Source organism: Heteronotia binoei, chromosome 16 (genome assembly GCF_032191835.1).
Source record: "Heteronotia binoei isolate CCM8104 ecotype False Entrance Well chromosome 16, APGP_CSIRO_Hbin_v1, whole genome shotgun sequence".
Taxonomy (NCBI): domain Eukaryota; kingdom Metazoa; phylum Chordata; class Lepidosauria; order Squamata; family Gekkonidae; genus Heteronotia; species Heteronotia binoei.
The window spans coordinates 53,997,732-54,025,072 of NC_083238.1; the positions used below are offsets into that span (position 1 = coordinate 53,997,732).

The window sequence follows — 27,341 nt, forward strand, 5'->3', positions numbered from 1 at the left end:
TGGGGAGGCAAGTCTATTGCTCCAGTTGATGGGAGTGAAGGGATGGGACGTCTGATACTTGGTGTTTAGTAAATGCAACGTTCCTACTACAAGCATTAAGCTTTAACTGGAGCTCACTTCATCTGATCCAAGGGATGTATCAGACAATGTAGACTTATATATGTGTGTACAAAAGGAGCCCCATGGCGCAGAGTGGTCAAGCTGCAGTCCAAGCTCTGCTCACAACCTGAGTTTGATCCCAGTGGAAGCTGGGTTCAGGTAGCCGGCTCAAGGTTGACGCAGCCTTCCATCCTTCCAAGGTCGGTAAAATGAGTCCCCAGCTTGCGGGGGGAAAGTGGAGATGACTGGGGAAGGCAATGGCAAACCACCCCGTAAAAAGTCTGCCAAGAAAATGTCATGATGTGACGTCAGCCCAGGGGTCAGTAACGACTCAGTGCTTGTCCAGAGGACTAACTTTACCTTTTTGCAACTATAAAATGACACAATTGGACACATTTCCTATACTAGTGAGAAAAAGTAAGAGGCCTAGGCTGTGTGAACTGAGTAGATGACAGAGGTTTTTAAACAGAGGTTAGATGTACTGCAGTCCTAAGCTCTGCTCATGACCTGAATTCAATCCCCGGCGGTAGCTGGGTTTTCAGGTAGCCGGCTCGAGGTTGACTCAGCCTTCCATCCTTCTGAGGTCGGTCAAATGAGTCCCCAGCTTGCTGGGGGGAAAGTGTAGATGACTGGGGAAGGCAATGGCAAACCACCCCGTAAAAAGTCTGCTGTGAAAACATTGTGAAAGCAGCGTCACCCCAGAGTCGGAAATGACTGGTGCTTGCACAGGGGACTACCTTTAAGAGCCCCATGGTGCAGAGTAGTAAAGCTGCAGTACTGTAGTCCTAAGCTCTGCTCATGACCTGAATTCGATCCCGGTGGAAGCTGGGTTCAGGTAGCCAGCTCCAGGTTGACTCAGCCTTCCTTCCAAGGTCGGTCAAAAGAGTCCTCAGCTTGCTGGGGGGAAAGTGTAGATGACTGGGGAAGGCAATGGCAAACCACCCCGCAAAAAGTCTGCCATGAAAACAATGTCACCCCAGAGTCAAAAACGACTGGTGCTTGCACAGGGGAGATGGCCATCTGATAGATATGATATGAGGATCCTGTGAATTTAGGGGGAGGTGTTTGTGAGTTTCCTGCATTGTGCAGGGGGTTGGACTAGATGACCCTGGAGGTCCCTTCCAACTCTATGATTCTGTGATTCTTTGATATAGGGAATCCTGAGGATTTGCTACAAACGAGGAGTCTTGAGAGAATCTATAATAAACTGAAAAGGAGGAACAGTGTCTGAAAAAAGGTGAGGGAAGTTGACCTGCTTCTTTTAAGGCTTACATGCAATATAATGTGGGGGAATGGTTAAGAGTGTTGGATTAGAAGACCTGAGTTTGAATCCCCGCTCATGCTGTGATTGCTCACTGGGTGACCCTGGGCCAATCACGCTCTCTCAACCTAACCTTCCTGGCAGGGCTGTTGTGGGGATAAAATGGAGGAGAGAAGAAGGATGTTAACCACTTTGGGTCCCTATTGCGGAGAACGGTGGGGTATAAATTCTAGAATCATAGAGCTGGAAGGGACATCCAGGGTCATCTAGTCCAACCCCCTGCACAATGCAGGAAACTCACAAACACCTCCCCTTAAATTCACAGGATCTGCATTGCTGTCAGATGGCCATCTAGACTCTGTTGAAAAACCTTCAAGGAAGGAGAGCCCATCACCTCCCGAGGAGGAAGCCTGTTCCGTTGAGGAACCGCTCTAATCGTCAGGAAGTTCTTCCTAATATTGAGGCGGAAACTCTTTTGATTTAATTTGAACCCATTGGTTCTGGTCCTACCTTCTGGGACCACAGAAAACAATTCCACCCCATCCTCCATATGACAGCCCTTCAAGTCCTTGAAGATGGTGATCCTATCACCTCTCAGCCGCCACCTCTCCAGGCTAAACATGCCCAGCTCCTTCAACCTTTCCTCATAGGACTTGGTCTCCAGACCCCTCACCATCTTCATCGCACTCCTCTGGACCCGTTCCAGCTTGTCTATATCCTTCTTAAAATGTGGTGCCCAAAACTGAACACAAGACTCCAGGTGAGGTCTTACTAGAGCAGAGTAAAGCAATACCACCACTTCACGTGATCTGGACCCTATACTACTGTTGATACAGCCCAAAATTGCATTGGCCTTTTTAGCCACCGCATCACACTGTTGACTCATGTTCAGCGTATGGTCCACTAAGACCCCTAGATCCTTTTCCCACATACTACTGCTAAGACAAGTCTCCCCCATCCTATAATGATTAGTTCCTAAATGAACTAAATAATAATACAAATAAATAAATTTAGAGATTTATAAGCCACTGAACGACGTGAAGAAGAGCATTTGATCTATTAATAGAAAATGCATTCCGCAACCACCCTGTGTAAAAGCATTTAAATATTTTACTTCTGCTGAGCCATACTTTAAGGGCCGGACATCCTGAGGATATCTGAGCACCTGGGGCCAAACATTTAAATCTTTTAAGTCTTTTAAACTTCCCATTTTTGTTGTCCTTTTGCTCAGTTTGAAGGACAAACACCTGAGTCAAGGCTTAAAATACATGCAAAGGGCTTCATTACGATATTTTAAAATGTATTGTCCTCTCACAGGTGGGAGGAAAAATCCCTTGTAAATACGGCATTAAAGCCGGGATCCTTCCCTGAGATGTTTTCTTCCACTTGACTCAGACGAATAGAGAGGCCTTATGGTGAAGTCCCTACTGACTCATCCCATTACTGATTCGTAAATAAATGCTCTGACAATATTCCCTCCATTTGCAAATGAACCACGGACTCAGGCAAAGCAAACAAGTCTACAAGACAGCAGCTCAGTCGGACACAGCAATACCGTTTGTGAATAATATTGTCCAAACACCTCAGATAGCATAAAGGGATTTGTTGCACTGTTTTCCTTGCTGCAATTACAGGATCACACACTACAAGCAAAGAAAATGTTGAGACAGTGTGTGACTGCGATAAAAAAGGCCAACGCTATACTGGGAATCATTAGGAAGGGAACTGAAAACAGATCAGCTAGTATCATAATGCCCCTGTATAAATCGATGGTGCAGCCTCGTTTGGAGTACTGTGTACAATTCTGGTCACCACACCTCAAAAAAGATATTATAGCACTGGGAAAAGTCCAGAAAAGGGCAACTAGAATGATTCAAGGGTTGGAACACTTTTCCTATGAAGAAAGGTTAAAACACTTGGGGCTCTTTAGCTTGGAGAAATGCTGACTGAGGGGTGACATGATAGAGGTTTACAAGGTTATGCATGGGATAGAGAAGGTAGAGAAAGAAGTCCTTTTCTCCCTTTCTTAATACAAGAACTCACAGGCACTCAAGGAAATTGCTGAGCAGTCAGGTTAGAATGGATAAGAGGAAGTACTTCTTCACCCAAAGGGTGATTAATACATGGAATTCATTGCCACAGGAGGTGGTGGCGGCTACAAGCATAGACAGCTTCAAGAGGGGATTGGGTAAACATCTGGAGCAGAAGTCCAACAGTGACTCTTAGAAACAGCATATTGTTGGAACTCTCTGTCTGAGGCAGTGATGTTCTGTATTCTTGGTGCTTGTGGGAGGAACAGTGGGAGGGCTTCTAGCCCCACTGGTGGACCTCCTGAAGACACTTGGGTTTTTTGGCCGCTGTGTGACACAGAGTGTTGGACTGGATGGGCCATTGGCCTGATCCAACATGGCTTCCCTTATCTTCTTATGTGACACAGAATGTTGGATTGGATGGGCCACTGGCCTGATCCAACATGGCTTCTTTTATGTTCTTATGTGACACAGAGTGTTGGACTGGATGGGCCACTGGCCTGATCCAACTTGGCTTCTCTTATGTTCTTATATGACACAGAGTGTTGGATTGGATGGGCCATTGGCCTGATCCAACAAGGCTTCTCTTCTGTTCTTATGTGACATAGAGTGTTGGACTGGAGGGGCCATTGGCCTGATCCAACATGGCTTCTCTTATGTTCTTACGTGACACAGAGTGTTGGACTGGATGGGCCATTGGCCTGATCCAACATGGCTTCTCTTATGTTCTTATGTGACTCAGAGTGTTGGACTGAATGGGCCATTGGCCTGATCCAACAGGGCTTCTATTGTGTTCTTATGTGACACAGAGTGTTGGGCTGGCTGGGACATTGGCCTTATCCAACATGGCTTCTCTTATGTTCTTATGTGTCACAGAGTGTTGGACTGGATGGGCCACTTGCCTGATCGAACATGGCTTCTCTTATGTTCTTATTAATTGAGGTTTCAGGTTTGCATAGAGCTAAATGAATTCTCTGAATGACGCGGGGTTTTCATTCTCTGAATGAAAAGCTGCAAGTCTCTTTTCCTCGGCTGGCTGATTTTTACCGCTTTGCTATTTGCCAAGATGTTAGTCCTGCTAGTCTATTGTAGCAAAATGAACTAAAATCCCCACGGCACCTTAAAGACTAAAATAGACTCGATTTTTTTTAAAAGTCAGACTTTATGGTCTTAGCTACAAACCCATAGAAACACATTATAACAAAATACATTATTGAGTCATCGAAATGGACTCTAAAGAAAATAAATGAAAAATGAAAATAAAATCTTCACAGCAAACACTATATGCTAATTTCCATACTTTGGTCAGAACGAAGATTCAGGTGGTCAGCTGTGTTGGTCTGGAGTTTGAGTCCAGTGGCGCTTTTAAGAAGATATTGGAAGGTATTGGATTTATATCCCGCCCTCCACTCCGAATCTCAGAGTCTCAGAATGGCTCACAATCTCCTCTACCTTCCTCCCCCACAACAAATATCCTGTGAGGTGAGTGGGGCTGAGAGAGCTCTGACAGAAGTTACCATTTCAAGGACAACCTCTGCCAGAGCTACGGCTGACCCAAGGCCATTCCAGCAGCTGCAAGTGGAGGAGTGAGAAATCTAACCCGGTTCTCCCAGATAAGAGTCCACACACTTAACCACTACACCAAACTGGCTCTCAATGCAGAGAAGGTCTTGAGCCATTTCCTGGGTGTTGTGATTAAATGCCTGAAAGTGAACAAGTTGAAACTGAATCCAGAACTGAACTGAAGCAGGAACCTGAGACAAAGGTGGAGTAGAAAAGGCACAGAACCGAAGAAGAAAGAGGACACAAAGGGAAATGAAAACCTTGTGTTGAAGACAGAAAGTGAATTGACATACAAAAGTGATGACAAGAAACTATGGACTTAAGGGGAATTCGAAGAAGAAGACCGCAGATTTATACTCCGCCCTTCTCTGTGAATCAGAGTCTCAGAGCAGCTCACAATCTCCTTTATCTTCCTCCCCCCCCCCACAGATATCCTGTGAGGTAGGTGGGGCTGAGAGAGCTCTCCCAGAAGCTGCCCTTTCACAGACAGCTCTGTATGAGCTACAGCTGACCTAAGGCCATTCCAACAGCTTCTCCAAGTGGAGAAGTGGGTAATCAAATCCGGTTCTCCCAGATAAGAGTTCACGCATTTAACCACTGCACCAAACTGGCTTTAAGCCTAATAAGTGTGCCTGCACATGAAAATTTATACCTTGAATAAAACTTAGTTGGTATTAAGGGTGCCACTGGACTCAAACCTTAGCCAGACAAAGTCTGAGTCCAGTGGCACCTTTAATACCAACAAAGTTTTATCCAGGGTATAAGCTTTCATACGCATGCACACTTCTTCGGATACACTGAAATGGAAATTACCAGTCCCCACATATAGGAAGAGAAGACAGGAGGCACTGAGAAAACACAAGAGCCCGCGCCATCTCAAAATGGCCACTAGAGGGCAGCGCTCACATACAAGAGACAGGCAGATTTTGCTGAGTCAACTTGACTAGTACAAAAAGGAGGAAAAGGAAAGGTCCCCTGTGCAAGCACCAGTCGTTTCCGACTCTGGGGTGACGTTGCTTTCACAGCGTTTTCACGGCAGACTTTTTACGGGGTGGTTTGCCATTGCTTTCCTCAGTCCTCTACACCCCCCCCCCCATCCCCAGCAAGCTGGGTACCTCTATTACCGACCTCGGAAGGCTGAGTCAACCTCGAGCCGGCTACATGAAAACCCTGCTTCCGCCGGGGATCAAACTCAGGTCGTGAGTAGAGTTTGGGACTGCAGAACTGCAGCTTTAACACTCTGCGCCACGGGGCTCATATAAAAAGGAACTGGAGGCTTAATGTGCCCCCCCTGTAAAATGTTGACTCATTCTATTGTAAGGAATGGCAAGCAGTCCTAAATATAGAGAAAATGGGCTGGGAGTTAGTAGGCAGTCATGGAAATGTTTTTAGCAGATTAAAAGAATCACAAGTTGGGGTCTGGTGTTTGTTAGTATTAACTGGGCTGAAACAACTAAAGGTGATATAAAGCAGCTTGAGGTCCATGTACTAAACCCATTAGTTGAACTTCAATAAAAGAGAGGCTGTTGTAACGTTTTTGTTGTTCACCCCGGGTTAAAATGAACGTGTTTATACTAGTCCATCTTCCACGATATTTTAATGTATTCTTTTTTTACTAATGGCAAACTAGAATCACGTTTATGTGGGTGTTACATGTTTAAATCAAACCTCTAAGTAACCCATGCCCTCATTTCAACCCAGAGACTGAACAACGGAAACATTACAACAGACTCTCTTTTATTACACTTCACTTAAGGGTTTAGTACATGGATGTCAATCTGCTTTGTATCACCTTTAGTTGTTGTTTCAGTCCAGTTAACACTAACTCACACCAGACCCCAACTCAGGATTCTTTTAATCTGCTAAAAAAAACCATTTCCATGACTCTGTATACTAACTCACTGCCCTCTTTCTCTATATTTTGGATGGCTTGCCATTCCTTACTATTGTCTGATGAAGTGTGCTTAGAGCACACCAAAGCTTCCATTCTGAATAAAACTTCGTTGGTCTTAAAGGTGCCACTTGGCTCCTACTTTGTTTGACAACTTCAGACCAACACGGCTGCCCGTCTGGATCTGTTCCAAAGAAGCGCGCGTGCACGCGAAAGCTTCCACCCAGAATTAAACTTCAAAAGCATGACGTTTAATGGCCACAGCGTTGCGCGCAAGGGTTACTCAAGAGGATTCTTTTAATCTGCTAAAAAATGCATTTCACTGCATTAGAGGAATGCAATCCGGCGCTTGCATTTTTGGAGCTGCAGCAAAAACAACGATTTTCATTGCATTAGAGGAATGCAAACCGGCGCTTGCATTTTTGGAGCTGCAGCCAAAAACAATGATTTTCATTGCATTAGAGGAATCAATTCTGCAAAAGCAGAAGTGTTCATTGCATAAAAAAAACCATGACCCTCTTCCGCCTCCTTGCACGCAGTCACGCCTTTGTTTGCATATTAAGGGCTGTCCGGGCTTGCTCTCCCCTTCTGGGATTGGAGGCTTCGCTTCCTGCTTCCGCCTTCCTCCTCCCTTGGTTGCACGCCGCGCCTGCCCGTCTGGCCGCATATCCAATGGGGGCGACGCGTGTCGTCCCAGCGCAGCCGGCGGAGGAAGCACGTGAGGACGCGGCCGGCGGAGCGGCGTGTGGAGTCGGGGGTCCCCGGGGAAAGCCGCCCGCGCTGCAGGAGCGAGAGCCGCTGTGCCCAATGGAAGGTTTGCATGGGTGAGCGGCCGCAGCCCAGGACCGAGGTAGGATGCCAGCCTCCAGGGGGAACCTGGGGATGTCCCGGGATGACAGCTCATCTCCAGACGACGGAGATCAGTTTTCCAGGAGAAAGGGGGATGCTTGGGAGGGTGGCTTCTGTGGAAACCCCCCCCCCCCGAGGTCTTTGTCCGCCTCAGGCTCCACCCCCAAATCTCCAGGAGTTTCCTAACCTGGAGATGGCAACCCTACAACCCCATCTGGCGCGCGCGCACACACACATCTATCTGTCTGTCTGTCTGTATGCATACTTCATCAGACCAAAGAATGGTGTACAGTGAGCAGCGCTACATAGAGCAGGTGGGCAGTGGTTCAGCATGCGAAATCGTAGGAAGTTAGAATCCAATGGCAAAATAGTGAAATTAACCAATTGAAAGGACAAATGCCCTTTCAATTGGTTAATTTCGCTGTTTTTCTATTGGATTTTAAGAGAGAGATCTTGGGGTCGTGGTAGATAACTCACTGAAAATGTCCAGACAGTGTGCGACTGCAATAAAAAAGGCCAACGCCATGCTGGGAATTATTAGGAAGGGAATTGAAAACAAGTTAGCCAGTATCACAATGCCCCTGTATAAATCGATGGTGCGGTCTCATTTGGAAAACTGTGTGCAATTCTGGTCACCGCATCTCAAAAAGGATATTATAGCATTGGAAAAAGTGCAGAAAAGGGCAACTAGAATGATTAAAGTTTGGAACACTTTCCCTGTGGAGAAAGGTTAAAACGCTTGGGGCTCTTTAGCTTGGAGAAACGTCGACCGCGGGGTGACACGATGGAGGTTTACAAGACTATGCATGGGATAGAGGAGGTAGAGAAAGAAGTCCTTTTCTCCCTTTCTCACAATACAAGAACTCATGGGCACTCCATGAAATTGCTGAGCAGTCAGGTTAGAACAGATAAAAGGAAGTACTTCTTCACCCAAAGGGTGATTAGCTTGTGGAACTCACTGCCACAGTAGGTGGTGGCGGTTGCAAGCACAGACAGCTTCAAGAGGGGAGTTTATAAGCATATGGTGCAGAAGTCCATCAGTGGGTATTAGCCACAAGGTATAGATGGAAGTCTCTACCTGGGGCAGTGGTGCTCTGTATACTTGGTGCTTGGGGGTGGGGCACAGTGAGAGGGCTTCTAGTGTCCTGGCCCCACTGGTGGACCTCCTGATGGCACTTGAGGTTTTGTTGGCCACTGTGACACGCACAGTGTTGGACTGGATGGGCCATTGGCCTGATCCAACATGGCTTTTCTTATGTTCTGGAGTTGGCAAGCCTACAACCCCACCTGGCTTTCGCGTGCATGCATACTTCATCAGACGAAGGAATGGGGTACAGTCAGCAAAGTTACATATAGCTGAGAGAGTTTTATTTATTTATCGGCCTCCCCTCCTTCACAGGGTGTCATGGCGGGTTGTGCAAAGGGAGTCAATGCAGTGAGCAAAGCGGGGCTTGCAACCAATGCATTAGGATCTTCCTGCATTGTGCAGGGACTTGGACTAGAAGACCCTGGAGGTCCCTTCCTGGCTCTCACCTCCTCCGGACATACCCTTCCCCCCCCCGCCCCAAGAAATCCAAAATCTGCTGCTTAATACAGATCTTTCAGTGTCATAGTTTTTATTCCCCCTGCAGTGTTTTTGATGAAATTACATTTTTCCCCCCTTTTCTGAGACCAGACCTCAGAATCGACTGCAGGAGCCACGTCGGTCGTCTTGGCTGTAAGAAAAGGCCTATTAAGGCCTCTTTGGCCCTTCGACAGCTACATCCAGACCAGTCGACGCAAATGTCTGGCCAGGTGCCCCAGCAAGAAGAGGCGGAGGGGGGCATAGAACAGGACAAAGAGGAGCTGAATCGGAAGGTTGGTGGGAAAGCCACGTGTCGAGTTGGTCAGCGGGTGAGGTCATTCTTGGCCTTGATAAAGGCCAGTTTGGTGTAGGGGTTAAGTGCGCGGACTCTTATCTGGGAGAACCGGGTTCGATTCCCCACTCCTCCGCTTGCAGCTGCTGCATGGCCTTGGGTCAGCCACAGTTCTCGCAGTGCTGTCCTTGAAAAGGCAGCTTCTGTCAGAGCTCTCTCAGTCCCACCTGCCCCAAAGGGTGTCTGTTTTTTTGAGGGGGGGAATATACAGGGGATTGTAAGCCACTCTGAGATTCGCAGTGTAGGGAAGGTATAAATCCAATATCATCATCTTCATCCTATGGGAGCAAGCCCCGTTGAGAACAGTAGGACTTACACCCCTCAGTCCCTCTCAAGCCACAGTTTGGCCACCCCTGGCTTAGAAGAAGAGAAGAAGATATTGGATTTATATCCCGCCCTCCACTCCGAAGAGTCTCAGAACGGCTCACAATCTCCTTTCCCTTCCTCCCCCACAACAGACACCCTGTGAGGTAGATGAAGATATTGGATTTATATCCCGCCCTCCACTCCGAAGAGTCTCAGAGCGGCTCACAATCTCCTTTCCCTTCCTCCCCCACAACAGACACCCTGTGAGGAAGATGAAGATATTGGATTTATATCCCGCCCTCCGCTCCAAAGAGCCTCAGAGCGGCTCACAATCTCCTTTCCCTTCCTCCCCCACAACAGACACCCTGTGAGGTGGGTGGGGCTGAGAGGGCTCTCACAGCAGCTGCCCTCTCAAGGACAACCTCTGGGAGAGCTATGGCTAACCCAAGGCCATTCCAGCAGGTGCAAGTGGAGGAGTGGGGAAGCAAACCCGGTTCTCCCAGATAAGAGTCCGCACACTTAACCACTACACCAAACTGGCTTAGAGGGAACGCTGCTAATAACAGGCTCACCGTGTTTCCATCCTAAGGACGCTTTCCTGGGAGTAACCTTCATTGAATAGATTTGAGTAGGATTCTGAGCAGACCTGCTCATGGGCTCTTCTTTATTCGTCTAGGCTTCGTTGTACTGTCTGTCTTTCTTTTCATTCAAATTGATTAAGGTAAAAATAGCCCCCACCTATTGTTGGAGAAACCGTGCCCCGAATCGAATTGTAAGCCTCACCCACTGAATAAATTCTCCCTCTTGTAGATTAAGGAGCAGAAAGTGGTTGTCGATGAACTTTCCAACTTGAAGAAAAACCGGGTGAGTGACGTCCAGGTTGTTTTGTAAAGAGGATTACCAGCAGGGCTCTTTTTTTTGTAGCCGGAACTCCTTTGCATATTAGGTCACACACCCCTGATGTAGCCAATCCTCCTGGAGCTTCCAGTAGGCCCTGTACGAAGAGCCCTGTAAGGAATTCTAGCAGGACCTCCTTTGCATATTAGGCCACACACCCCTGATGTAGCCAATCCTCCTGGAGCTTCCAGCAGGCCCTGTACGAAGAGCTCTGTCAGCTCATGTGAAGGGCTTTCCCCTTAGAATAGGAAGGGGAGGGTTGGATTTCTGCGTCTGTTGTAGTAGCTCGATCGAGATGGGTAGCTGTGTTTGTTGCAGCAGAAAAGAGCCAGAGACTAGGAGCGGCTTATAAACGAACAAAATTTATGGCAGGGGGTGAGCTTCTGCAAATTGCCGCTTTCTTCTTCAAACCCACGTACGTTCGTGCCCTGCCGCAAGTTTTGTTAAGGGGCTACAGGACTCATGCTTTTTTCTACTGTTGTACTAGAACAGGGGTGGCCAAACTGCGGTTTGGGAGCCACGTGTGGCTCTTTCACGCATATTGTGTGGCTCTTGAAGCCCCCCTCCCATCAGCTGGCTTGGAGAAGGTGTTTCTTTAAATCATTTCTCCAAGCCAAGCCGGCCAACAGCTTGGAGAATGCATTTAAAGTTAAAGTTGATTTCTTTCCACATCTCCCTCCCTCTATTTTCCTTCCTTCCTGGGGCAGCCACAGCACAATAACGTCTCTCACAAATTAATGGAGCAGACAAAGCAGGACTATTGAAACCAGAATATATTGTCTGTAAAAACTGCAATGTGCCGGAAAGGGGCGGTAGGAATGTGCTAATGTCACAGCTGATTGACGGTCACCTTAAAAGGTTTTCGAGGCAAGAGACGAACAGAGGTGGCTGGCCATTGCCTGTCTCCTTAGCAACCCTGGCCTTCCTAGGTGGTCTCCCACCCAAATACTTAGCAGGGCCGACTCTGCTGAGGTTCCTTGATCTTACGAGGTCGGCCTAGCCTGGGCCGTCCATATCAGAGGAACTGAACAAATAAGGTTCTACCAACAGACTTTCAATTTAACAAGACCCCCTCCCCAAAGGAAAAGACACTTTCTAGTTAGTAAGCAAAAGTCTATTGGGGAGGAAAGATTAAATTCTAATACAGCCAGATATTTTTGTCTTACTTGACTTTATTTTTTTCTCAAAGGAAGACTCTGAAGCCTCATTTCTTCCTGTTTTGCAGAAAGTATACAAACAGCAGCCCAACAGCTACATATTTTTTCTAGCGGACCGGACCCAGATGCTCTCGGAGAGTAAAAGTATGTTCACAAGACTGACTAAGACCTATGTTATTATTATTTAAGACATGTTTTAGTTGACACTTATTTATAAGTGCATTGGATGTGCCGTTTGCCTTTCCACCTCTCCTTCCCCCATCTCTCTGTCTGGGGCAGTGATGCTCTTTATGCTTGGTGGGAGGGCTTCTAGTGTCCTGGCCTCACTGATGGACCTCCTGATGGCACTTGGTTTTTTGGCCACTGTGTGACACAGAGTGTTGGACTGGATGGGCCATTGACCTGATCCAACATGGCTTCTCTTAGGTTTCTATGTCTGGGGCAGTGATGCTCTGTCTTCCTGGTGCTTGTGGGGGGGCCACAGTGGGAGGGCTTCTAGCCCCACTGGTGGACCTCCCGATGGCGCCTGGGGTTTTTTGGCCACTGTGTGACACAGTGTGTTGGACTGGAGGGGCCATTGGCCTGATCCAACATTCTTATTTCAGGAATGTGAGCCCGGTACTGGTGCCCCCATTTTCCCTGTGCCTTCCCAATACGTTTGATGGATGGGGTTGTTCCTGCATTGGTCTTCTGGTCTGCAGCTCTTGTTTATGAGCCCATTGGAAACACGGCAGTTGGACACTGGTGTGGGTGCTTTAAAATATATTGGTGGCAGTTTTGCTAATTGTTGGGGGATTTCTATTGTACCCCCAACAGCAGAAAACCAAAATCAAAACCTGCAGTTACCAAAACAACCTGCAGTTATCAGAAGGCTACTACATACTCACTAATAAGTTTTAAGATTATTCAGGGGTGTCAAACTCATTTGGTATGAGGCCCAGATTTGACATAAATGAGACCTTGTCGGGCCGTGCCGTGCGTGTCATAAAATATAATGCCAGGTAGCGGACATATAAACTGTATAAAGGGGGCGCAGACAAACACAATGTTTTTTTTACTTAAAACATTAGAACTCTTGCAATACTTTGTTTTATAGTCTGATAAATGTCATCTCTTGCTGTGAATTATTGCATCAAAAACTGCAGACGATGTCTGTGCTGTACCAGTCTTGAATATGCTGTTCAAGTGTTGTTCAAGTGTGCACATCTGTAAGTTGCAAACCTACTTTTGATTTATAGACATTCATTACAAAGATCTCATAGTCAATGCTTTGAGCCTCAGACCCAGAAGAAAACATGAAGCAGCTGGGCATTGCAAGCTTTTGTACGTAAGTTGTTTCATGTGCCGGTCAAGATTATGTGAAGGCACCATGGCACAGATGGAGGGCTATGTGCTTGTCTACGAAACAGTAGTCTTCCCCAGCAAAACAGCTACAACTCCTATGTGGCAGGGCAAGAACAGAGAGACAGCCATGTACAGCGGTCAGTATCAGCATACTGTATGGGAAGTCTGAGTTCAAGATCACCAATCAAAGGAAAATGTGAAAGAAAAATCAAGGGAAACTTGTTAAGAAATAATAATAATAATAAATTTATTTATATCCCGCCCTCCCCGCCTAGGCAGGCTCAGGGCGGCTAACAACAGGTTCAAATAAAATTATACAATATATACAGTAAGTTTAAAAGCAACGTTTAAATTGTACAATAATTTAAAACAACAAGTAAACCTGGACTGGACACACTCAGCCTAACCCTGGCTTGTTGTTACTGCTCTTTTATACAGTTCGCATGCTTTCCTATTGCGAAAGACTGGAGGGCATGAATATAGGAAAAAGAGGAGGGGAAACCAGTTGCACCCATAACAAGCCCAACCAAACTCTCTCTCTCTCTCTCTAGCAAGGCAAAAAGCTCATACCTTCAATGAAACGTTGCTAGTCTTAAAAGTGCTTTCTTTGTATTTCTCCCAGTGGTTGGAGCTGGGCAAAGGAAGCTCTGGCTCTTTCCTTCCTTCCCCCAGGGACAAGGAGAGGGAGGAGCCTCAGCCAGGAAGGAAGAGAGGCTTGACTCAGTAGCTCTGTAGGGTGATTAATTGAGTCTGGCAAACTTAATCACCCAGCAGAGCTATAGAGCCAGGCTCTTTCATTGGCTAAGGCTCTTCCTCTCCTCCTCCCTTTGGGAAAAGGGAGGGGGAGAGAGAAGGAGCCAAGAAAGGCTGCTTTGCTGGCTGACTGATTGCTGGGGAGAAACACAAAATGGCAACTGAACACAGCAGGCAAGGTAAAATGAAGCCGACAACAGCCAGTTGCTGGAGGGCCTGATTGGAGCCCTCTGCGGGCTGCATGTTTGACACCCCTGTTGTAGATAAATTTCCCTAGACTCCATGTTTAGAAAAGCAAACAGTCTATTTGACTCCCAAGTTTCTTCTTTAGACAGAAAGGCCTCAAATGGATAGACAACAAAGCAGTTAGATAAACTTGGTACATTTCAGTGTCTCCTTTAGGCAGAAGGCTTAAGATATACGGATGGAAAAGCAAAACAGAGAAAAGTTACACAGTTAGAATTCAATCAAGCGTAAATCATGAAATACAATAAAGCAGAGAGCATACTGAAAAATATAAGTCCCAACAGGGACTTACCCCTATTAGCCTCCATTTTCCCATTTAGAATCTGTCTCAAGTCCCATTCTATATTAGAGGTCTCTAATAAGAGTTGTTAAACTCACGGCTTGACCATGACGTCAGCCCAGAGTCTTAAGTCTATTAGCTTGGCCTGATCGACACAGAGGGCGCGTCTTGTGCAGATCAGTCACTGGTGCCCAGAATCCACAGCTTATAAAGGCTCCAGCCGATCCCGTATCAGATCTACTGGGTCACATCTGTGCTTCTGATGTAAACAATTTTACAGCCAAATGTAAACAATCCGAGCCTAGCTTGTCCTTAGTTCATCCTCGCCTTTCACCTACTTTCTGGGTATTATACATGGCTGCTTCCTCCATCTTGTTTCCTGCCATACCAAATAAGGAGATTCCTGTCCCCAGAAGACTCTCAACTTTACCCCAGGTTTTTTTTTTCCTATTCTGCTGCTCTGTTGGCAATATGAATGCATGATAGTGCTGAATCGCTTAGAACTCTGTTGGCCAAGTTCATAACTGCAGCCAAAAATCATAGAGAGCGCCAGCTCCAAGAAAAATGTAGAGGCTTAAGGTGTTTGCAGAGCTTAGTGCCCATTTCATAAGAGACCCAACCCAAAATTCTACGATACTAATATGCAAACTGTTTAATTTTTGTCCCCTTTCTTCTCTACATAGATAAACTAGATGAACTGAGGAAGGCATACCAGGAAATGGAGAATTCGGAGAAACCCAAAATAAAGAAATAGATAAACGGAACAATAGCTCTGCGATGTGTGGTATTTGTTGCGTGGTCAGCCTGTCCACTCGTCCTCCTGACAGTTGGCTCTTGAAAGAGGGAATTGAGTTCAGTCTTAGAAGAAGGGGGCCGGACAGCAGCCAACAGCTGGTCAAATCCGTCCTCCATCCCCCGTATCATTGCTTATTTTCTGGCCACGTGCTTCACTTAAGGGGGCTAATGACTCCTCAGCCCCTGGAAGATCCCACGACTGGAAACATTTTCCTTTGGAATGGAGAAATCTTCAGCGGAATCCGTGTGGAGGTTGAAGAGAATGACGCTCGAGTTCTGTTCCGCCATCTTTGTTCGTGTGGAAGCAAATCGGACATTCTCTCAGTCTTGTCTCCCATTCGGGGTCCGTGGTCATTTGTGTTTTATCAGGCATCTAGACATTGCTTGTGGTTTGGAAGAGATTACTTTGGCCGTCGCAGTTTGTTGTGGCAGTTTAATGAGGACCGTAACAGCGCCTTTGCTCTCTCTTCTGTGAGCTCTGTTTCCGAAATGGATAGCCCGTGGCAAGAAGTTCCGGCGGCTGGAATCTTCCAACTGGATCTCCAGGTCTGTGCTATGTCCAAAGGCGTGGTTTTAACGCTGCATCCGTGGCAGAGTTCTTCCAGTGAAAATGGAACTGAAGACGCGATCATTGGTGACCCAGGTCTGCTTTTGAAAGATTTGCCAAGTTACGTGGCTCTTGAAGTGAACAAACACCACTCGTTGGTCACGCCTGTCGTTCCTTTAAATATGAAGGTTCTTGAGCCACTGGAGGAAACCCGCTTCTCTGATTTCGCCAACTGTGTGGCCAGTGTTGGAATTCTTCAGAGATTTCTTGTAGAGCCCCTCAGGAAGAAACTAGTTCATCAGTTCATTGCTGTTTTGAGCGAGGCAGTAAAGAAGCGAGTTTTGTATGTGGTTAGAGATACGAACCAGTTTGAAGGAGAAATGTCGGAGAATGTTTTGCGGCGGCCCCATGTCGCCATCTTGTTTTCTGGGGGCATCGATTCCATCCTTCTAGCAAACTTGGCTGATAGACACGTGCCTTTGGATGAGCCCATTGATCTTCTCAACGTGGCCTTTGCCAATCCCAATGAAGTTGGACAAAACAATTCCTCTCAGAAACGCAATGAGAAAAGACAGTGGCCTCGTTCAGAATGCCGTAACAATGCCGATATGGCAGTCGGTGATCCTTTATCCTGCTTTAATGTGCCAGATAGAATTACCGGCAGGGCAGGATTAGAAGAACTTAAAGCATTGAGTCCTTCCAGGTCTTGGAATTTCGTGGAGATCAATGTTACCCTCGAGGAATTGAAAACCGCGAGAAAACAGCGGATAAGCCACTTGGTTTACCCTCTGGACACCGTCTTGGACGACAGCATTGGTTGCGCTGTGTGGTTTGCCTCCAGAGGAGAAGGTCTGAAGACTCACCAAGGAGTCACAAGACCATATAAAAGCCCTGCAAAGGTATGGCGCTGTTAACTTGTTTGCCAGTAAAAGCAGAGAGCCGCTTAAAGCTTATGTCAAGCATATTTACGTTTTGATGAAACAGTTAATGATTTTTATTGAGTTCATTCCCAGGCATCACTCACACGCTTACGGGGCAAGCCTTTCCTGCCTCCCCCTTCCTGGTTTGACCCCCTGTAATCCTGTTCCTGGAGCTCAAGGGACCCCCGAATCGGGGAGGGGGCCATAGCTCAGTGACATATTTGTTTATTTATTTTGCTGGATTTATAACCCACTCTCCCAGAAGCAGTTCAGAGCCTGTGGCATCGATTTGTAAAATACACAGCAATTTAAAAAAAACATTAGGAAATACAATAAATACGCTTCAATCAGGGTTTTTTTTTCTAGTAAAAGCTCCTTTGCATATTAGGCCACACACCCCTGATGTAGCCAATCTTCCAAGAGCTTACAGGACTCTTCGTACAGGGCCTACTGTAAGCTCCAGGAGGATTGGCTACATCAGGAGGGGCGTGGCCTAATATGCACAGGAGCTCCTGCTAGAAAAAGAGCCGTGACTACAGTTACAGTTTTTGAGGTCGCCGCACCTCAAAAAGGATATTGGAGAAAGTCCAGAAAAGGGCAACTAGAATAATTAAAGGGCTGGAACACTTTCCCTATGAAGAAAGGTTGAAATGCTTGGGACTCTTTAGCTTGAAGAAACGTCGACTGCGGGGTGACATGATAGAGGTTTACAAGATAATGCATGGGATGGAGAAAGTAGAGAAAGAGGTACTTTTCTCTCTCTCACACAATACAAGAACTCATGGGCATTCGATGAAATTGCTGAGCAGACAGGTTAAAACGGATAAAAAGAAGTACTTCTTCACCCAAAGGGTGATTAACATGTGGAATTCACTGCCACAGGAGGTGGTGGCGGCCACAAGTATAGCCACCTTCAAGAGGGGTTTAGATAAAAATATGGAGCACAGGTCCATCAGTGGCTATTAGCCACAGTGTGTGTGTGTGTGTGTGTGTATATATATATATATATATATATATATATATATATATATATATATATATATATATATATATATATATATAATTTGGCCACTGTGTGACACAGAGTGTTGGAGTGGATGGGCCATTGGCCTGATCCAACATGGGTTCTCTTACCTTCTTATAATAATTACAAAAAATACAATAGGATTCACAAAATACCTCCACTGCACAGCCAGTTTGGTGTAGTTGTTAAGTGTGCGAACTCTTATCTGGGAGAACCGGGTTTGATTCCCCACTCCTCCACTTGCATCTGCTGGGATGGCCTTGGCAGAGGTTGTCCTTGAAAGGGCAGCTGCTGTGAGAGCCCTCTCCAGCGCCACCCACCTCACAGAGTGTCTGTTGTGGGGGAGGAACTGTAAAGGAGACTGTGAGCCACTCTGAGACTCTTCAGAGTGGAGGGCGGGATATAAATCCAATATCATCATCATCATCTTAAAGATGGTGTTCCTATGGAGGGGCAGTATATCCCTCTGATGAGAAGGGAAGGGGAGGGAAGGAAGAAGAGGGAGGCCAGCCATAGATGAAACTTTGAATGCCGGTTCAATCTCCGGCATCTCCAGTTAAAAGGACCAGGTAGGAAGTGATGGGAAAGGCCTCAGCCTGAGACCCCGGAGAGCAGCTGTCAGCCTGAGCAGGCAATACTGACCTCAATGGACCAATGGTCTGATTCAGGATAAGGCAGCTTCATGTGTTCGAGAAGACATGGAGGGTTGGACCGGGGGTGGGGGAGCCTTTCCTTCTTCTGTGGGTCCATTGAAGCACATATTTTAGTTTCCAAAATATTTTATATTTGGAAACACCTGGAACCAGATTTCCCAATGTTAACATTGGCAGCGTAAAATAAAATAGACTTTGTTACGGTCTGCTTTGAACCATATTTGGAAGGTGGAATAATCCATGACTTTATTGAGCAAGCGCAAAGACTGCAGAGCCTTTAAAGCAGAGTTATTCCGCCAGGGTTTTGGCTGAGGGCAGAAACGGTTATATTCATTGGCATGCACCCGTCCTCCTTTTCCCCTCCCCCACCCCGTATATTTGATATTAAATCACCTCTCCCCCTTCCCAGAAACTGGCCAGGTAGTTCAGAATTGGAATAGAAATTTAGATGCCATCTTGGATCTCTCTTACTCTGGTTTTAGTTTTTATCAAACTACAATGCTTTTTTGTAGCAGGAACTCCTTTGCATCTTAGGCCACACACCCGTGATGTCACCAGTCCTCCAAGAGCTTACAATAGGCCCTGTACTAAGAGCCCTGTAAGCTCTTGGAGGATTGGCTACATCAGGGGTGCATGGCCTAATATGCAAAGGAGTTCCTGTTACAAAAAAAAGCCCTGAAACTGTCTATTGAATTTTAAAGTCTGAATATTGTTTTATGGGCCCTCGTACATCGCCCAGAGCCTGGCGCAAGTTGGGATGAGGCAGTCAACAAATGGAATAAAGAAATTAATATATTTTTAAAATCCCGCGGTAGGTCATGCTTACGGGAATTGGAGCCGATGAACAGCTCGCTGGTTACTCCCGACACCGCATTTGCTTTAAAAGAGACGGTTTCGAGGGCTTGAACAAAGAACTGAGAATGGAGCTGGGTCGTATTTCTTCTAGAAACCTTGGCCGAGACGACAGAGTGATCGGAGATCACGGCAAAGAAGCAAGGTAAGGGTGCACGCCGCTGAAAATCCTTTGGGGAACTCTTTTCATTTTATTCTGATACCACATGTGTTGGGAGCAACGTTACCTCTAAGCTGTGGAGTCTTGTGAACAAAAATTCTACTTTGTGAGCTACCGGCATTAAAGTTATGAGCTACTGCATAAATTAGGTTGTTCTGGGACCATTTTTCCTGAGCTAAGACAAAAATGTGTGAGCCAAGGGCTAAAAAACTGTGAACTACCTCACACTAACTCAGCTTAAAGGGAACACGGGTTAGGCTTTAAGGTGCTCCTGGTCTCAGTTTGGTGTAGTGGTAAAGTGCACGGACTCTAATCTGGGAGAATGGGGTTTGATTCCCCACTCCTCCACTTGCACCTTCTGGAATGGCCTTGGGTTAGCCGTAGCCCTGGCAGAGGTTATCCTTGAAAGGGCAGCTGCTGTGAGAGTCCTCTCAGCCCCACCCACCTCACAGGGTGCATGTTGTGGGGGGAGAAGATATAGGAGATTGTAAGCCACTCTGAGAGTGTGATTCAGAGAGAAGGGCGGGGTATAAATCTATGGTCTTCTTATATAGGAGAACCGGGTTTGATTCCCCACTCCTCCACTTGCAGCTACTGGAATGGCCTTGGGTCAGCCATAGCCCTGGCAGAGGTTGTCCTTGAAAGGGCAGCTGCTGTGAGAGCCCCCTCAGCCCCACTCATCTCACAGGGTGTTTGTTGTGGGGGAGGAAGGTAAAAGAGATTGTGAGCCCCTCTGAGATTCTTCGGAGTGGATGGCGGGATATAAATCCAATATCTTCATCTACCTCACAGGGTGTCTGTTGGGGGGGGGGGAGTTAAAGGAGATTGTGAGCCGCTCTGAGACTCTTCGGAGTGGAGGGCGGGATATAAATCCAACATCTTCATCTACCTCACAGGGTGTCTGTTGTGCGGGGGGGGAAGTAAAGGAGATTGTGAGCCGTTCTGAGACTCTTCGGAGTGGAGGGCGGGATATAAATCCAGTATCTTCATCTACCTCACAGGGTGTCTGTTGGGGGGGGGGGGAGTTAAAGGAGATTGTGAGCCGCTCTGAGACTCTTCAGAGTGGAGGGCGGGATATAAATCCAATATCTTCTTTTTCAGGCTGTTTTCTGCTCTTAACCGCTACAGCACTCTGGCTCTCTTACCTTCATCATTTGGGAGTTCTTATCACACACATGCTCACGCACAGTATTTAAACGCCATGTTTATTCTGAGAATAAAGTGGTTGTTTTGGACTTTGTTGTAAAAAACTAACGATCGCGCTTGGTGTCGTTTGTCGTTTCAGGTTTCCGTTTCTTGACGAAGGGGTTGTGTCTTTTCTGAACTCTCTCCCTGTGTGGGAAAAGGCAGACTTGACTCTCCCTCAGGGCGTTGGGGAGAAATTACTCTTGCGGCTGGCGGCTGTGGAGCTCGGCCTCACGGCCTCTGCGGTTCTCCCCAAGAGGGCCATGCAGTTCGGTTCCAGGATCGCGAAACTGGAAAGCAGCAATGAAAGGGCGTCAGACAAATGCACACGACTCCAGTCAGGCTCAGTAGAAGATTTCTCCACACAAGGCTCAAAGCCGCTTCAAAAAAAAGTTAATTACACAGCGGACAGTTTTCTGCAAACTTCGTTAACAGCTGAGGGGGAGGATTTGTGCTCTTGAATTGGAGAGGAAACGCCAATTTTTCACAGTTTTTCTTTTTGTTACTTAAGAAGGTCCAAAGGTGTGTGAAAGTTAATTTATGACAGGACCAAGGGGCGTGAGGAAGGGGGTGTGTGGCAGGACAACCTGGTGCGATGGGCTAGACAGGCTTATGGATTTTGCCCTGGCTGAGAGGAGCAAGGAAATGCGGCCATCTTGCTGCCAAGCTCTCAGATTATTCCATGAGTGTAAGCTACAACATAGCCCAGCACAGCCCAAGAGGGAGTTCCTGTGCTCCTCTCCCCGCTCTCATTCCAGCCCAACCTGAGTTCCCATCTGGCTGCCATTTTTAGATCTCGACCTGGTATGCGTGGTGCTCCACCTAGCTGAGTCCTGTCACTGTGGAGTTTCTCTGTGTCCCAATTCTGCTGAGGGAGTATGGACATAAACACCTCAAGTGAACTAGCCAGGCCTAGGGGTGTCTAGTGGGCCTATATCGTAGCCACTGGCTTTCCTTTCCATATCTCTGGCTAGGATATCTTGAGCGTCAGACCCCCTTTGCCTGTCCAAGCTCTGTCAGATTGTGGACGGGTGAAGCAGGCGGCTGACTCTCCTTACCCCAAGCTCACTACAACACCGTTGGCGACAAAGGGATATCAAAGGCATTTAGGACTAATTTCGACCAGATTGGACCTGTGATGTTTCAGAAACTTTTTGTCATCTGTGAAATAAAGGGGCTACTTTTTGCCTCAGAGTTTGTCTGTTCTTAACACATAAACATAACATTTTAAATAAATGTGTACATTTGTCACAGCCAAAGGAGTCACGAAGATCCTAGAGCAACGTGACCAGTTCTGAACATTAAATATGAAGGACTGTCTCCTTCCAGATGTCCCCTGTGCGGCTGCCAACTACAGTTGTCAGGCAGCCATTTTGTTGGCTCTTTCACTACTTAGGGTGGCCCATCTGGTATCGACCAGAGCCTGGGCCTTTTCCATTGGGGTTCCAGCCCTGTGGAACGGGCTCCTGGAAGAGAGGAGGAGGCTGCCTAGAGGGAGAACTTTGGGAGGCACTACAAGGCCAGCACTGTGGAATAGGCCTCAACTAAAGAGATGAGGAATTCCCTATTTGGGAGATCTCGGGGCACTTCAAGGTCTGTCTGCCAGGGCTCTTGAGGGGATTTGAATGGCAAAGATCTTTTAAAGAGGGGAGGGGGAGAGGATTGGGGTTTACTTTCTTTTAGTTGAAAATATGTTTACTGTGAGCCACCTTAAACCACAAGAAGAGGTGGGACATAAATCTTTTAATTAATTCCTGCTTGTTCTAACAATATACATTCTATCAACAAGTATCTGATGTACCTGTACCATAGATCTGCCACCTGCGCAGATTGTCTGGATTCCAGCACCAGGAGGCAACATCAGGAGGAGACGTCGGCCTCTGTGCCCTGTTGTTGGCCGTCCAGAGGAACTGTTTGGCCACTGTGTGATTAACAACAAAAATCCCAACACTAGGCAATTACTGTATTTATAAAGAATTATAGTCCTACGCAGGTTTCTCTAGCCCAGAGTTCCATATGAAGACGGGTGTTTTGAAATGGAGAAAATAAAAAACCCACATCTTCGTATGGAACTCTGGGCTACAGAAACCTGAGTAGGACTTTAATTCTGTATAATTGCTAGTGTCTGTTGCTAATCTTGTATACTCTCATTCCCTTATTAATATTGTTTTGGCCGCTGTGAGACAGGATGCCAGACTAGATGGACCACTGGGCTGATCCACCAGGGCTCTTCTGATGTTCTTAGGAAGGCCTCAGTCTGTCTGCCCTGTTGTTGGACCTCCAGAGGAACTGGTTGGCCACTGTGTGAGGCAGGATGCTGGAGTAGATGGACCCCCCCTGGTCTGATCCAGCAGGGCTCTTCTGATGTTCTTAAGAAGGCCTCAGTCTCTCTGCCTTGTTGGCCCTCCAGAAGAACTGGTTGGCCACTGTGTGAGACTAGATGGACCATTGGTCTGATCCAACAGGGCTCTTCTGATGTTCTTAGGAAGGCCTCAGTCTGTCTGCCCTGTTGTTGGACCTCCAGAGAAACTGGTTGGCCACTGTGTGAGGCAGGATGCTGGAGTAGATGGACCCCCCCTGGTCTGATCCAGCAGGGCTCTTCTGATGTTCTTAAGAAGGCCTCAGCCTCTCTGCCTTGTTGGCCCTCCAGAAGAACTGGTTGGCCACTGTGTGAGACTAGATGGACCATTGGTCTGATCCAACAGGGCTCTTCTGATGTTCTTAGGAAGGCCTTGGCCTCTGTGCCCTGTTGCTGGCCCTCCAGAAGAACTGTGAGACAGGATGTTGAACTAGATGGACTGCTGTTCTGATCCAATAGGGCTCTTCTAACGTTCTTCCTACTCTGCAGTCCCTTTGAGCCTTGACAAACAAAAGGCTTAATTAGATCCAAGTAGGCAGCCATGTTGGTCTGAAGTAGAAGAACAAAACAGGAGTCGATTGCACCTTTAAGACCAACTTAGTTTTATTCAGAATGTAAGCTTTCATGTGCTCTCTATGCACACTTCATCAGAAGAGGAATCCGGCACAGTGAACAGAGCCAGACATAGCTGGTTGGCAGTGGCCCAGAATGCAAACTGGTACAGATTTAAGAACCAATGACAGTGAAGTAAAATTATCTGGTAGGCAGTGATTTAGAAGGTAAAATGGTACAAATATAAGATTCAATGACAATAGTAAAATTAACAAATTGAGCAAACCTTTGATCTGCGTAGCAGCATGCGAAAGCAACAAAACAGTATGTCAAAATGTGAGTTTCTGTCAGTGACTCTATTGCTATGAACCTGGGCCAAAAGGAAGGAATTATGTTTAATTCATTAATTTAATTAATAGGCTTAATTGTTTTTTCCGTATGAACCATATATTAATGGCATATGTGTGAGAATCACCTATTCGGAAACAATATGTTGATACAGTCTTCCTAGTCTGAGACCATAGTACAGAATAAATGGCAGAATGTTTCAGGGTGGTTCTATGTTAAAATAAGACTGAGAACTTTACCAGATTCTTTCCAGATAAGCCAACTCTTTGTGTGAACTGAGTGGGGGCTACCAGCCGTTAAAGGGACCGGAAGCACCATTTTGAAGGTGGGAGACCGACCCATCTACCGTCTCCATGCCTTTCAGACTTCCTCATAGTTGGCTTTCCTCATTATTCTAGAACCTCCATAGCAACAGCAACTAGGTTCTAATCCCATGGCTTTCAGTAGGCCGGTCTGGTGGAGCTGCAAAGGGAGTGTTCTTTAACCCTGAGGATAGAAGCAACCTTCCCAAGAGATGAATGTGATGTATGCATTGGCTAGTTTTTAGATAATCCTGTTTAGATGTAGCGATGTATTTTTTTTGGTGCTGGGCACTCACCTTTTGAGGTTGATTTATTTATTTATTTTCTGTATTTATATCCCGCCCTCCCCGCCGGAGCAGACTCAGGGCGGCTAACAACATAAATATCCACAATAAAACACGAAAACCATAGAGCAATAAAAACTATTACAATAGTATCAGTTAAAATTAAACAATTTGCAATTTTAAATTATTAATACAATTTTTAAAACAACAGTTTTGGTGCTAAGTTCCATGCCATGATGTTGTACTTTGGTTGAAGGCCATTCGAAATAATGTTGTTTTGCAGGCCCTGCGGAATTGGGCAAGATCCCGCAAGGCTCTAACATCGTCTGGGAGTTGGTTCCACCAGTGGGGGGCCGCAATAGAGAAGGCTCTTTCTCTGGTAGCCTTCAATCTCGCCTCCCTCTGCCCGGGGATTTCTAATAGGTTTTGCAATCCAGATCTAAGTTCCCTCTGGGGAATATTTGGGGAGAGACGGTCCCTAAGGTAGACAGGTCCTCGGCCATATAGGGCTTTAAAGGTAGTAACCAGCACCTTGTAGCAAATCCAAAACACTATTGGCAACCAGTGCAGTCTCCACAGCCCCGGCTGTACATGGTCCCGAATAGAGAGACCCAATAACAGCCTGGCCGCAGCCTTCTGGATTCGGGACATGGGCAGCCCCATGTAGAGGGCATTACAGTAGTCTAGTCTCGAGGTGACCGTTGCATGAATCACTGTCGCTAAGTCGTCGTGCTCTAGGAAGGGTGCCAGCTGCTGTGCCCGCCTAAGATGGAAAAAGGCGGATCTCGCAGTGGCTGCTATCTGGGCCTCCATAGTTAATGTGGGCTCCCAAGCTCTTGACTTTAGGCGCCGATATCAGTGGTGCCCCATCAAAGGCTGGTAGAGGGATTTCCCTTCCCAGACCACCACGGCTCAGACAAAGGACTTCTGTCTTCATTGGATTCAGCTTCAGACGACTCGGCCTGAGCCACTCCGCCACAGCCCATAACGCCGGGGTCAATTTTGCTGACTCTCGGGGAATAATTCCACCTCTGCCCAAAAACAATGCTCCTGCAGCTGCCAAAATGACACTGAATTTGGTACTTGGAGATAGGTCACTGTCTTTTGCCAAATGTCCTAGAATCATAGAGGTGGAAGGGGTCTTACTGTTGAACAAAGAAGTTTTTCCTAATATCCAGTCAGTACCTTCCCTCCCTTAATTTAGACCTATGATTGCGAGTTCTCTCCTCTGCTGCCAACAGGAACAGCTCCCCGCCCTCCTTGAAGGGACAGACAGCCCTTCAGATACGTCAAGAGAGCAATTCTGTCCCCCCTCAACCTCCTCTTCTCCAGACTGAAGCTTCCCAAGTCCCTCAGCTTTTCCTCACAGGGCTTGGTCTCCAGGCCCCTGATCGTCCTCACCGCTCTCCTCTGCACCTGCTCCATTCTGTCTGCACTTTCTGAAGTGGAGCCTTCAGAACAAATTTCTTGTAGTGGGTAAAGCTGCTGTGTGTATCTATCACTCACAAACTTCACCTTGGGTCCCTTCATCCTTGTCAAAACACTGGAGTGAGGAGAGCCAGTTTGGTGTAGTGGTTAAGTGTGCAGACTCTTATTTGGGAGAACCGGGTTTGATTCCCCACTCCTCCACTTGCAGCTGCTGGAATGGCCTTGGGCCAGCCGTAGCTCTTACAGAATTGTCCTTGGAAGGGCAGCTTCTGTGAGAGCTCTCTCAGCCCCACTTACCTCACAGGGTAGGGTGTCTGTTGTGGTAGATAAAGGAGATTGTAAACCGCTGAGACTGATTCAGAGAGAAGGGCAGGGTATAAATCTATGATCTTCATCTCTCACCTGAACTTCAGATATTTCAATATTGCATGGCGGGGGGGGGGGGGGGAGTCAAGTTCTAGAGTTTGATGTTGGTTTTAAAAATAGATACTAAATTCCCCCCAAATCCAGTCTTTCTCAAGTTCTGCTCTTTTAGAATGCTTACCTAGGTTGGCCCTGGGTCTAGATTACTGTCTTTCAGCCTCAACTGCCCTCAGTTTATGTAGAAAATGTGAAATAAGGATAAGCAATGGATGGATGTAAGGGCTATTACATAATAACTGAAACTTGATTTTTTGAAAATTGAAGTTAGCTTTCTTCAAAGCTAAGAAAGGCAAACTCTGAACTCTTGACTTGTGCCAGGGAAAAACGAAATACTAGTCCGGGCTTGTGTGTATAAACTGCACACACTTGCAACTGATTTATGGTAACACCCCATTGGGTTTTCAGGGCAAGCGGAAGTAGTTGGCCATTGCCTTCCTTTGCAAAGCCTTCCGTGGTGGTCTCCCATCCAAGTTCCGACCCTGCTGAGCTCCTGAGATCTGACAAGATTAGGCTAAACTGTACCATTCATTCTTTTACCCACAGCCTAATTTATGTGTGTGTTCTGCCCTCATCAGTAACCACAGAGTCTTAATTTTGCCTCAGGTCAGAGGTGGAATTTTAGCAGGAGCTCCTTTGCATATTAGGCCACACCCCCTGATGCAGCCAATCCTCCAAGAGCTTACAAGGCTCTTTTTTGTAACCTCTTGGAGGATTGGCTACAACAGGAGTGTGTGGCCTAATATGCAAAGGAGCTCCTGCTAGAATTCCACCACTGTCTCAGGGTAAACAAGGATCTTGGAAGATCTGTGGTTTGGTTTTGGCATCTTTATAGGAAAGGTTTGAAAAAGACCAATAAGGCAGTTAATGAATTGACCTCACCCCCTTTATAAAAACCTGTTTTTTGAAACAGAAGAGTG

General features: G+C 46.7%; 2 protein-coding genes across 2 annotated transcripts in view; both read left to right on the forward strand.

Moving 5' to 3' along the window:
* Positions 1-15,418, forward strand: part of ASDURF (ASNSD1 upstream open reading frame) — a 78,853-nt gene extending 63,435 nt beyond the window's left edge. Inside the window, exons 2-6 of the mRNA XM_060257054.1 lie at positions 7,542-7,668; positions 9,369-9,550; positions 10,726-10,779; positions 12,038-12,113; positions 15,276-15,418. Of these exons, the coding sequence (XP_060113037.1) occupies positions 7,542-7,668; positions 9,369-9,550; positions 10,726-10,779; positions 12,038-12,113; positions 15,276-15,346 (510 nt within the window). The 3' untranslated portion in view covers positions 15,347-15,418. The remainder of the gene's footprint in view (positions 1-7,541; positions 7,669-9,368; positions 9,551-10,725; positions 10,780-12,037; positions 12,114-15,275) is intronic.
* On the forward strand, positions 15,370-21,920 carry ASNSD1 (asparagine synthetase domain containing 1). The gene is made up of 3 exons (XM_060257259.1): positions 15,370-16,833; positions 19,347-19,528; positions 20,829-21,920. Exons 1-3 carry the CDS (start codon positions 15,370-15,372, stop codon positions 21,187-21,189), a joined length of 2,007 nt encoding a protein of 668 aa, XP_060113242.1. The 3' UTR covers positions 21,190-21,920.
* The last annotated feature ends 5,421 nt before the right edge of the window (positions 21,921-27,341 follow it).